The sequence below is a fragment of the Pseudopodoces humilis genome, chromosome 16, assembly GCF_049639895.1.
Source record: "Pseudopodoces humilis isolate 2021_Gansu_Grassland_sample_001 chromosome 16, ASM4963989v1, whole genome shotgun sequence".
Taxonomy (NCBI): Eukaryota; Metazoa; Chordata; class Aves; order Passeriformes; family Paridae; genus Pseudopodoces; species Pseudopodoces humilis.
In genome coordinates this window covers 13,358,572-13,371,476 of record NC_142215.1, presented here as the reverse complement: position 1 = coordinate 13,371,476, position 12,905 = coordinate 13,358,572, and the positions used below count along the sequence as shown (strand labels likewise).

General features: G+C 36.2%; 1 protein-coding gene across 7 annotated transcripts in view; it reads right to left on the bottom strand.

Moving 5' to 3' along the window:
• The window catches only part of TCF12 (transcription factor 12), a 159,528-nt gene that overhangs the window by 110,695 nt on the left and 35,928 nt on the right, over positions 1 to 12,905 (bottom strand). For all 7 annotated transcript variants that reach the window (XM_014251123.2, XM_014251125.2, XM_014251124.2 and 4 more), the window contains exons 4-5: positions 7,008 to 7,081; positions 5,028 to 5,096 (exon numbers count right to left, since the gene is read on the bottom strand). In XM_014251123.2, coding sequence (XP_014106598.1) covers positions 5,028 to 5,096; positions 7,008 to 7,081 — 143 coding nt within the window. The remainder of the gene's footprint in view (positions 1 to 5,027; positions 5,097 to 7,007; positions 7,082 to 12,905) is intronic.

Genomic DNA, 12,905 nt, shown 5'->3' with positions numbered 1-12,905 from the left:
CCAAACTAATCTGAAAGTTCTAAAGACAAACAAGAAGGGTAAAAACACAAGGAGAAGGGGGGTAGTGAGGAAAGAAAGCAAGATGCAGAGGCGGTGAGAGACAGAGGGACAGAGCAGAGAGACTGATTACATCCAGGAACACTGTGCTGAGTCACTGACTGAAGGTTAGACAAGAGGATCTGTACCACAACCATACCAATGTGTCCTAGTGAATTTAAAAGATTATGGATTATGTGATCCTGAAAAAAAAAAAAATATATATATATATACATATTAAAATAAGAGTGTTTTCAGCCATTGAATCTATGTATCTGTCAATGGCTCTTAGAGGAAAGACTAGAGAGCCAAAAACCTGGCTTGGTCTACTAAACACACAGATCAGGAAGAATGTTGCAGAAATTAAGTTAAAAATAAATCCAGATAAGATGACTCTTCCTTTTTGCCTTGAGGATCACTTGCACTACATTCATTGATCTTAATGGAACATCAAGAAACATCACATTGTCACAGGTCATGGCCACAACTCCATTTAAATCATGAACAATCTTGCAGCAAGCTATCAGTGAGAACAACGTTGTTTTTAAGCAATGACCAAAATCATCTTACAAAGCCTAGAGCAGATGGATGATGATGGGAGTCTCCCCACACTCCTCACTGTTCTATCCATGTTGCTGTCACTTGCCTACCACAACCCAAAAGCTAAGGGACCAAGCTGAGACCTGTCTGATGTGCCAGGAAACAAACATGTCTCTCCATGCCTGTCCCCTCCCAGCCCCCATGAGAACAGCCAGTACTTCAACCCCATCTCCCTCAGTTGTGCAAGAAGCTTGTACAGTAGTCCTAAAGTAGAGGAATGAATGCAGTTTGCACCAGAAACAAGGAGCTTTCTAGCTCCACTTTCTAGCTTTAATTATGATTCCCTTTTCATAACCATCAGCAAGGGTTAACATTGAACTACAATAACCAAAAGAGAAAAATGCAGATTTTGTGTTATTTGGTCACCTGCTACACGGTGGGGCAAAAGCAGATATCGCTACACCAAATTTCACATATTATTGGGAAAAGTCAAGAGAGCTTTCACAAGTATCCTCTAAGTGTCACCCTAAGTAACATGCTTTGTAACAGAGTTCTAAAACTATTCATTAGCTTCTTTTCCATATCAAGTTGAAATACATGAAAACTTGGGGAACAATTGAAAATATAGCTTATTTATTTTTTCAAATTTATTTCAAATGTTATTTATTTTTAATAAACATCATTTTCTCCAGCTCTAAATCCACTTCCAAGAAGTTAAGTTACCGAGTGACAAATCTGATTTTAAACAGCTAAACCCAATAGTCAGTTACACCTCTCTAAACTCCTCTGAGACAAATATCAACATGATATGCAATGGGACAATTCCCAGGCCACATGAAAAACTAATTTGTGAACAGATTCCAATGCTAATTTCAATGTGGTAGGTAGCTGCAATAAAAACAAACCAAAAACCACAACCAAAAGATGCACTTCTCCAATATAGCTGAAATGAAAAATTCATATGATGGAAACCACATTTTTCTAGCTTTTATCTAAGCTATAAACCAGGAGATAAAATGATGCAAGTATAGCCAACAGACTAACAACATAGGCTTAAAGAAAATACTTGAAAACCTAACTAAAGCATTCAGAATTTAAAAAACAGAACTTGCTTGGAAAAATGCTGCTCATGAATCAAATTATGAAGTAGGCTGCATTTGCAAGTGTCCTGAGCACTGAATATGGAATATTTAATTTGGGTTTTAATTCCACAGTGAGTTATCTGCTACCTTGTAGAATACATTGAGAAAAGCAAATAACCAGCAGCAGAACCACCAAACAACCTCCCTCTCCCGCAAGAAAAAATAAATCAGAGGACAAAAAGGACACAAATACAACAGACTTGATAACACTTACTGTGTTTCTGTGTCCCTCTTGTCTTGTTTTGCTATTTAACAGCTTCCCTTCTTGTTATGTACCTGAGATTAAGAGGTATAAAATACTATTTCAAAACCTATCTCATGACTATTTTTTGACTTCTTTGCAAATGAAAAGTACTACTTGTGGTGAAGGGAGTATCGTTTGGGCATGAAGTACTTCAGATTCCAATTTATGTCTGAGTATTTTACATAGAGTAGAGGGAACAACCCATTGCCTGATGCTACAGAACCATCTAATCTAAAGGTGCTACCTTGACCAGTTCCACTCTGGCTTCAATTAAATAAATAGCAGAGTTATGTAAAGGAACAGGAGGATAAACTGCATCCTCAGTACCGAAGCTAGATTCATGTTAAATCAGGTCAAAATGTACACTCACAGCTTTCAGTGCACTATACATACTGCAAATTATTTGAAATACCCACAGTTCAGATTTTGGAAGAAAAATGCCTCAGCTAATTTATGCTAAATTTTTAACAGTTACAATTATTATTATTATGTGTATATATGAAAAGGAAATCTATCAAGGAAATGTCTTATGAGGAACATTTCAGATATGCTTGATTTGGAGACAGCAATCTGAAAAGATCAAAAACTGACTTGGGCCTTTTATTGTTCCTTTTATGCTATGACAAAACCAAAACAACAAAAGAAAACCTCACAGAGCATCATTTTTCATGAAACAGCAATCATTAGCCACACCACAAGAACAACTATAACCGAAAAAATGTTTAATTACAATACAATGCTTACTCCAAAGAAAGTGATTATACCAATTTGCTGCTATGTTATGAGTATAAATTACACCTCACAAATACAGCAGGAAAGCTAAAAAGTTCAGTATCACCTCACAACATGAAGACAAAACTTTCAAGTGCTGTAGGGCAATATATTATTGTGCAGAAAGCATGGTACTTGAGTCAAGTACCACAGAATTTGCTTCAAAGAGCTCAGGAGACCAAGACTTAAAGTTGCATAAAGCAACTTTATCATCCTCAGCAAAACACACTAAGGAGTCCTCTTCTAGTGCAAGGCATTATGAACACATGCAAGAATATCTGCAGCTCCATATCACTCAGATAAAGGAGACACTTGCATACATCAACCCAAGATATTCACTGAAAACCCACCACTGCTGCACACAGAAAGGTAAAAACAAGATTGGAGACTAGGAACAAAAACAAGCCCTACAAGAGACAAACCTGGTACACAGCATTGTTTCTGGACTTCAGTATAACCATTCAAGAATAAGGGAGGCCATCAGCACGTCACAGAATTCCAGTGACTGCTAACTACCATTCCTGAATTATTCCTATAAACAATAAAGCCTTTTTACTTTTTTCTTCATCCCTGCAACAGGTATCTTTTCATATTATTAATTTTTCTAATACAGTTAGCCTATGCAAAAAGAGATTTTGCTCACAGTAGTCACTAATGTCTCAATTTGTCCCTTTTCACAAATCTAAGATCATCACAGCAAATTCAAACATAAATACCCACTGTTCTTTCAGTGTCAGAACACTATTCACCATTAGGTAATCAAAAGACAAGGCTCCTATATGAGGTTTTCACAAGCCTGTTGTGATTCCTAGTCTTTAATGTTACTTCAAAACACTATTGAAGTAAGAATGGTTTAGCTTTCAATAAGGTTTTACCAGAGACTCTTAAAATAAACTGCTATTACATATGAGAGAAGGTTCTTGTCTTGTTAATTATTGATGAAAAGATTAAAACACAGGACAAATTCCCAACCCCAAGCCCAGGAACATATATCTCATTTTCACAGTGAAGTTACCAATATGTTTTCCCCAATTCCCAAAAAAAACCATACCCATACCAACACTCTTCAATAATTCCATGAATAAATCAAAGAGTGGGTAAACAAATACAGTAAAGCTGATAGCTAAATTTTTATTAAATAACCCTAACTAAAAGTTAGTGCAGAGTTGCAAAGCAAGTTTTCCATGAAATTGGTAATAAAAGAGCATATAAAATCTGGTGTAAATAAATATAAAATTAACATGCTCAAAAATAACTTAATGTCATAACAATGTGGTAACTATGGTGCAATGTAAGAGAAAAGATTACTTTTCTACTCAGTTTTTAAAACATTATCACTTCACAGCCCAGTGGCAATCAAAAAATGCATGACTTAGCAACAAGTACAAAAGGAACAGAGAATGAATTTATCATTATGTGAGCAAGAAATTTATGGTATACCCTCCTTTTGACTAGGGCATGCAGTCATAATCACCTTAACTCTGAAGTTATCCAGAAGAAGCAGAAAGGTTCAGGGAACAGCACCAAGAACTAACCACAGCTAGGAGCAGTTACTATACAAGCAGATACCAATAGATTACAATACTTGAGCTTGCTTGAACATAGAAGTGGCACGTAAAATAAACATGTTTCCAGGGAAAAGAATAAAAATTATGAAGTACATCAGTAGCTATTTGGAACACAGGAACATGGTGGAAATCAGTAACATCTCTGGGCAGCACACATAAGACAAAAAAAAATAAATTTTTAGCACTAAATCTTTGTAATTGTTGCCAAAACTGTAACCAAAGCCAGAAAAAAATCACAAACAGCAGAGAGCAAGCCCACCAATAAGAACCATGTCCAAAAGGTTGCCTCTGTCCAGGAAATCTAAGCCAAGAGCTGGGGTTTTGCCAGGAGAGTACATAGTAAAGGTGGCAAAATAGTTGCCCTATACTTACACTCTTTCCTTATGCATCATTGCTGACCATAGTCAGACCATTTATACTGAACTGAACAGACCTTCAGCAGGATTTGGGAAAGAAAAATATTCTTTAGTCAGTATTCCACCATCTTTTTTCATCAGCCTTCAACAGGTATGCACTAAACTGTCACCAAATTCTAATTCTATTCACTTGACAACTCCTTATCTTTCTACATCTTTGGAAATTCAGCCAATAGTGAGCCAACACTTTTAATTCTTGATAATTTTGGCACTATATTGTGACCTTTAACAGAAAGCTCCAGTAGCAGGCTGCACATGGACTTAAAAAAAATATTTAAATCACACACAATATATAAAGAATAGGTAGTACCTCTTGAGACTTCAACTTTTCTATGTCTGTGGAGAGGTCTGAGCTTTTTCCGTGCAGACTGCCATTTTCCTGTAAACAGACAAACAAGTAGTAAGAACAATTAGAACAAGAATAACATTCTATATTGAAATAATGGGGAAAAGCACTGGATTAGTAAATTGAATATGTAAGACAATTACATCTTACTTAAACTCTGTGCTAATCGACATGAGGAATAAATGTAGAATATGTAGGAATGTAAAAGGCTGTGTATAATTTGCACTGCCTTCTGAGAAACCAATCTATACTCTCACAATACAGACCCGCACACTCATTTTAGCTCTTTCTCAGAGACATCTGGTCTAGCAGCACACGTAGGAGTAGACAGAAGTTATCGTTATTGAAAATCCTGAATCAGTAATTTGCCTCATTAGTTGAAAGAAAAACAAAAACTAAAGACCATACATCATAGCCAAAATTTATGCATGTAAGTTTAAATCAAACTGGTAAACCAAGTTCCGTACTTTTCAGTGAATTCAGACGAGAAAATCTTGTGTTCTAACTTTTTCTACAGAAGATACCAGCCACAGGACAAAGTAATTTGAGGCTCTTCATCTTTACCAATTCTATATACAGAGAATATATTATTTCTGGTGTTCATTTTCCTGGGGAGAACACAGGAGTGAAGCTTTCCTGTGAAAAAGAATTGAGTTTTCTTTAAAAGAAAACTCTTGTCACCTAAATTGCATTTCAGACTACCATTCTTTATTGTCTCATTAAAAAAAAAAAAAAAGTCTTACACACAAGGCTCACTGAACTTACACTATTTGAATATTAGCTGGCTGATCCTCTACCACACAAAAAATTGTGTTTAATACAGCCATAGAGCCAATGAATCACAAGCTCAAATTCCAGTTAAGTCAGGTTAATTCATAATTGATTAAAATTGATCAGCAACATAAAAAATGAGAGTCAAAACACCAAACACATGATAAAAATATGAGTTACATAAAGCTGCATAGTAAGATTCCATTTCAAATGTAAAGGAGGCATTTGGAGGTTCAGCTCCATGCCCCAAGTTATGCAGGAAGTTTTAAAAGAATGCATAATTTCCATGTTGCATGGAAATATTTCTCCAGCACAAAATACTTCTATATTTATTATAATTTATTACTAATGATCAATGGAAAAATCGGGATTTCATGAGAAACCTTTCTACTGCTGTCTTCCAAAGTAAGGCAAAGGCCATAATAGGACCCAGTGAGCTGAACAAGGTCTTGCAGCCTACCCATTTTCATTCCACAGCACAAGAAAGCTGCAAAGGTGCAAGCGCTGACACAGCTCGGTGACTCAAAGGCACTGAAATCAGAACATCAGGTATGCTGTGTACATCTAGTTTAGGTACTTAGCTCATTGTCCTTTTAGGGAGTATTCATTTCGAAAAGAAAATGGAGTAGATGAAGGGGAATGTGAGTAACTAGGAGGAAGCATGCTTTGACCATTGAGTTGAGTTTGAAAAGTGTCACATTATTTTAGGATATCAGATACAATCAAGAACCTTCAGCTCAATAAGCGGGATGGAAGAACAGGAGGAAAGTATTCTAAAAGAAAAGCCTCTCTTCAACATCATGACAGAGCACATACTATAGCTAGTTAATGTTAACAGAGAGGCAAGGGTTCCCTACACTTTGCCAATAAATCTGCTCCTAAGCAACACGACTTCTACTTTCATTCGCTGACTATATGTTAAATAACAGACATGTTCATCATTCAAGCATACACTTACATATGGCTTATTTTCATGAATTCTTAGCCTATATTTTTTTTAGCTTTAGAAATCTAAATTGCTGCTGTAGCTCCTCAAAGTCATTAAAGTCTCTAAAATATGCTAATCTGTATATTTAAAGGAGTTTCCCTTCAAAAACTTTGCCAAATCATCTGCTGATTTACATTGTACATTCCCATAAACTTTCATTATGAATTATTACGTGGGTATCTTACCCTTGAAGATTCATATGAAGGACTTGGCTGACCGCTTGTTCCCCAGGATGTGGCACCTGTTCGCTCATCCATACCTAGCAATCAAAAGAAAAACACAAGCCTATAAGAAATAATAGCAAAAAACAATGTTCTCTGATGCAACCTGAAAAAATATTCATCTGCTTCCATACACTTAGAGTAAATTCATCTGCTTTCATATACTTAAAGCAGTATTTCTAAAAGCAAAACTTCAGATGAACAGCTTCCTTATTAATTAAGCTGGCAACAGAGGAACCTGTTCATTTGGACACCTGCAGCTGCTGAAAACAGGAGCATAAAAAGCTAAGAAATTTGCCAATCTGCTCTCTGCCCAACCCAATCCATAAGAAATTAGCATGAGTAACAAAACAAGCACAACGATGTGAACATCATGGCTTTTTGAGCAGCCTGATTTATCTGCATCTCAAGCAAGCACTGAAATATTGCAGCACATACTGTGAAACACATACTTGTTATCTACTCTTTGCTCTTGTGTCTTGCTTAAGTATTGTAAAATGTGCAAAATTATTTCCCCTACTTGGCCTTTAAGTGACACACAAGATATTTTAGCATAACGGGGAAAAAAGGCAAGACAGACTGGTTATATTTCAATGGCTTAAAAAACCCACAGAGAATCATGGTCTCTGCCCTACTAAAACAGTAATATTTTTTACACTCTGTAACGGTTCTTTCAGAATCGGTTCCCTTTATGCAAATCCAGGTTAGAGCTCACAAGAGAAAGGGGAAGGAAAAGATAGGGAGATCTTTAAACACTGTATCAGAATATATATCCCATGTATTATCCAATTTCTATCAAAATTTAATTGGTCAAACCATCTTGAAAGCACATTCCCAAACAGCAAATTGCCAAGGCACCTGAATTCCTATAGAAAATTCCTTCATATTCCTACTATTCTAACAATTAGGTTCCTGATTATCCGCTTCACAAGATATTTTTTTGTCACACGTGGAACACTTCCATCCTAAACTGCAGGCTTCAAAGCACTCTGGCCTACAAATCGCAACTCATTACTTCCCTGTCACACAAACTTTTCTCATAAAGAGCTCTGATATAAAGCATAAATTCTTTATGTGATATATACTATAAACTATTTATGAAGTTTTATAATGTCATAATTTATAAATAAGAACTAAGTGTCCCAATTTATAAATAAGAGTAGAGTGCAAGCTACTTCATACAATCATCTCTAAACCCTAACTTTGCATTGCAGCTATGAAATTTTCATGTGTATTTCTCAGACTGGCCATACTGCAAAATCAAATATAAGCTAATACTGAAATAACTACCTATGGACTATAACTATTATAACCATTATTTCCTTAAGAAATGTTTCCTTGAAAAATTTTATAGCTTTATGAAGCTATAAAATAATGTTTTGACAAAGACAGCCTGCAAAAAGGAATGGTAAAATGAAAGTATAGTAAATCACTCAAAAACTACAGACACTTTTTGTGTACTGCAGGGAAGATCCTCAAGGTTGAAGAACACCCTTTGAAAATGCAAAACCATCACTATATTGAGCCAGCAGTTTGGGGAAGTTTACTGCACTTTGCAGCTGACAGTATTGTTGTTGTTTCATTGTAACTGGTCCAGGAGCTGAGTAAAGAGTCGTGGCTGGCACTGACAAAGGCAAAAGTAATCTTTTGGCACAATTGACTCTTTTCTGCCAGAAACAACAGTGCTAGTAATCCAGTTATTATCACAACAAGTCTTCCATTGCCTTGGTTTCAGAAGAGACATATGTGGGGGAGAAAAGAAAAATATCTTACTCCAAGACAAAGTCCTTGGGAAAGTTTAAGATACAGTAGGTTATATAAACCCATTTCAGGAAATATGTCACTAGATAATGGTTATGCATAGAGTGTTCAGATGCATGACCCCTAATCAGTAAAACATGCTACTCATTTAAAAATTTGAGTCGGTGGGACATAAGGACTCAAGTTATGGTTCTGCTTAATCAGCACATGTACAGCTAAAAATTCTAGTATTTTAATTCTACCATTTGAATTATGCAAATAAGTTGTTTAAAGAAACTACTCTAAACCAAAATGTAACTGCTTCAGATAGGGAAGAAAACTAACTTATGACTAGTTCCCAGAATTCTTTTTTTCTAAAAAAGCACAGTACAGTTAGCTAGAATAGTAAACTTCCTTTTTCCTGCCAGGTGTCTTTTTCCTCCTTTTCATGCAGCATTTTTTCTTCTTACAAGCCCCAAACAGGCTTACATGTAGACCTATCTCTTTAGACAAAATTTTCACGCAAGGAAGATGCTTTCACATTTTAGATGCTCTGTAAAGGCTACAAGAAAAAAGAAGTCATCTATATTGCAAACAGAACACCAGCACTCTGACTTACTGCTGCTTGACATCTGGATTTTATTTGGAATGATACCCCTGCTGCCTTTGGTCTCCATCAACATAAGACACTAAACAAGTGCTGCCCTAGGTAGCCAGGAAATCAGATGTGTGTCTACCATGGAGATCAAGGAATCGGTTCTGCTTTGTACTAATGTGTTTTCCATGGATGATAGATGAAAACCACCCAAATGTTATATGAGATGTTATATGAGACAAAGAGCCAGACCATTTCTAGCAGGATGGGCACAAACAAACAAATAATGCATACTTTAACACAGCCAAAAGTAACTCTGCATGAATGAGCCAGGACCACCAGATTCACTTTTAATTCTAAAGTCCCTGAAGTGGGGAACACTTGGTAAGAAAGAACATGGGATTTTTCTACGGCAATAAATTCAATAAAGGCTCAAAGCAAAAGTGTCATGAAAAGAGTTCTAGCATTTTCCTCGGAAACACAAAAGAAAACAGAGGAACTAAGGGGATCATCACCTTTGTATAACCCCTTCCACAAAGAAATGCAGTGACTAATTCCAGTATCCATTAATTCATCGTGGATGTTAAAGGGCACAGGAAAGCTGTGACAGCACTGAAAAACATGCAGGGCAAGGCTGCAGTATATCTCAGCCTCTGTAGGTAAAGGTAAAAAAGGTGGAGATCGAACTGTGTTGTTAAAAAGGTAACAGTAACACAGACACATGCATTCAGGCAGACAGGAGTATAAAAAGGTTCTACCCCCACTTCCTTTTTTTAGTAGGCATTGAGGACAGAAAGTAATTGAAATTACTCATGATTTCATAGTTCTCAATCAAAATTGACTACTTCTATAGCACATATGCTGCAGTTTAATTAGAGAGTAATTCTGTGAGTGTGATGTTTGCTCGAGCGGGTTCAGCTGGCAGTCTGGGGCTGGGTTGGCTCACAGAGCACCTCCAGAGCACTCACTGCTGCTGTCCCAGCCAGGACACTGCTGAGCCCGGAGCACGCGGAGCACAGCCCAAATCCAGGAGCTCGGCCAGCCCACAGGAAAGGCTGCGTGTTCCTCACTCACCTCAGGGAGACCTGGCTGAGACATGAGGATGCTTCCTTCCTTTATGCATTGGATTCTACACAGGCTTTGCTTAACACCACTTTTATGATGCTGCTGTGAGCATTTCAAGCTATTCTAGAAGAAAACCTGAAGAAACCTGTTGCCTGATTATTTCAACATATGTGTTCATTCTGAAGAAACAGATCCAAACATTCATCTAATAAAAAAAAATTGGATCTTACAATCAAACTGAAATGAAGGTTGTTCTTTCTGGCATAAGACAAAGAAGACTATATTTAAAACTTATTTCAAGAGACACAGGCTCTAATGTTCGTGTAAACACGATAATATACTTTATAGGGTTACCATCTGCTATGATGTTGATCAAATAAATGATTTGACAAAAAAAAAAATCACATTGTAGATTGTTATACTAGGTACTCAAGGTATGAGTTTCTATCTTTTATAGCTTCTTTATCCAATTTTGTTTCAGAGTAATGATATTCCTTCAGATAAGATTCAACATCTGAAATCAATTACAAAAAAACCTACAGCACAAACCATAACAGCGTTGATTGGGTTTTGCATCTCAGACACACAAATCAATCTACCATTAGGCCATACATTGCAAAAGTCTATTGTGAAGTATGATTCCAATTATTACCCAAAATTATAATTTAGGTCTAGACTTTCTAGTAAGGGGATGAAAAGAGTAATAATATTTGATGCAGAAATATACATACATACACTCAAATATTTTAACTTTCAGTAGGTTAAGACCAGTTCTCAGCCTCTTCTTGTTGTTTTCAATTAAAACTACTTCTCTTTTTATACTAGATATAATATTTTCAGTAACATAATGAAACCATTTATATTCTAACAAGGAACTCAAAATTCACAGATCAGATAAAGAAAGAAAGAAGGACAAAGTTCCACACATTTATTACTCAGGGAGTGGGAGAAAACATGGATGACAAGAGGACCAGAATGACACTCAAAGCCAAAAGCAACTTGACAATAGATACAATGTGGTAAGCTTAAAATATCCAAAGCTGAGAGCATTAATCAAATTGAGAAGAGAAATGAAAGACAGGCAACCTATCAATAGCCTAACTATTTAAGTGCCACTGGGATAAATTCAGATGCAACATTATAATTAGGTAAAAGATAAACCACTTTCATTTCAAATTACATAAACAGAGAATTTTCTTTCTATTCACCTTCCACAATAAAAGAAATGCAAGGGGAAGTGCAAGCATGGAAGGGAAAAATAAAATTTCCATTCTCAATGCATACTGTTTCTTGGAGAATCTACTAAACCTTCCAGCATATGGATACCAAATTCACCCCCATTCCTCCAGATCAAAAAGCAAAGCTTCACCCCAGTAAAAGAATTGCTTATTAGAAGCACCAGTGGGAGTAGCAGAGCAGTATCATATTTTGTACCTTTGCTCCAAAGAAAATGAATGGAAGAGCTATGGATATGTCACAGAGTGAGTGGTCTATGTCACCATCTTGAGTCTGTCATCTGGTACCAACTCTGGACTTCACAATTACTTCAGGAAACTTCCCAAGATAATTTTATTAAATTGCACAATGCTGCTCACTCTCCTCGCTGTATTGAGCTGTGGTGTCACAGATTGAACCCTTAATCCATTGTGCAGTGCAAAAGTGAGATTTCTCCTGGGCTTACCTGTTAGTTTTCATATCTTTCCCCACCTGCCCAGCCAGGTTCATAACCACAGGAGTTGAGACTGTTAACTACCAGCCACTAATGGCAGGGATTTAAAAGTGCAAGGAAGCCCTGCAGGGAGTGAATGCCCCCTGAGGGGATTGGTTACCTCAATTAGTGCCCATAAAACACTGGCTTCCATTTGAATATTAATCTTTGCAAAGATCAGTTTGTAAGATCTGTTTGAAATATTGACAGTGACTATTAACAGTAGTAAATAAATTTATTTTCATTTTTGAAACATTTATCCCAGAGATTCCCAGAGCATGATTTTCTGACATAGCAAAGAATAAATACCTACTATGCCAGTCATTGTGGAAATTATTTGAATAATAGTCAGAAAATACACTATACAAAGTTAATTTCTATCTATAGAACAGGTAAGCACAATTAAAACTTCAGAAGAACAAAATTATTCAAATTGGAGGAATGTACAGCAAGTACACAACTTACCTGGGCTATAACCAAAACTTAGACCAATATTGGCATTGGCAGGTATTAAAAATTAGTTGTAACTTAATATATCAGCAAATTGAATTCTCCCTGTACTCAAAGCTGTTTAAAACCTTTACTTTCATACAGAAAGTAATTTTCAAGTAGAGTATTTTCCCCAGACAGAATAAAACTTTGGGGTGTATGCTCAAAGAACTTTTTCTAAAGCAACAAAAGAAGTATAAATTCAGAAGAAAATGGAAAAAACCATGCTGGTTCAGGAAAACTGAAGAAAAGCTTGAATTTGTTT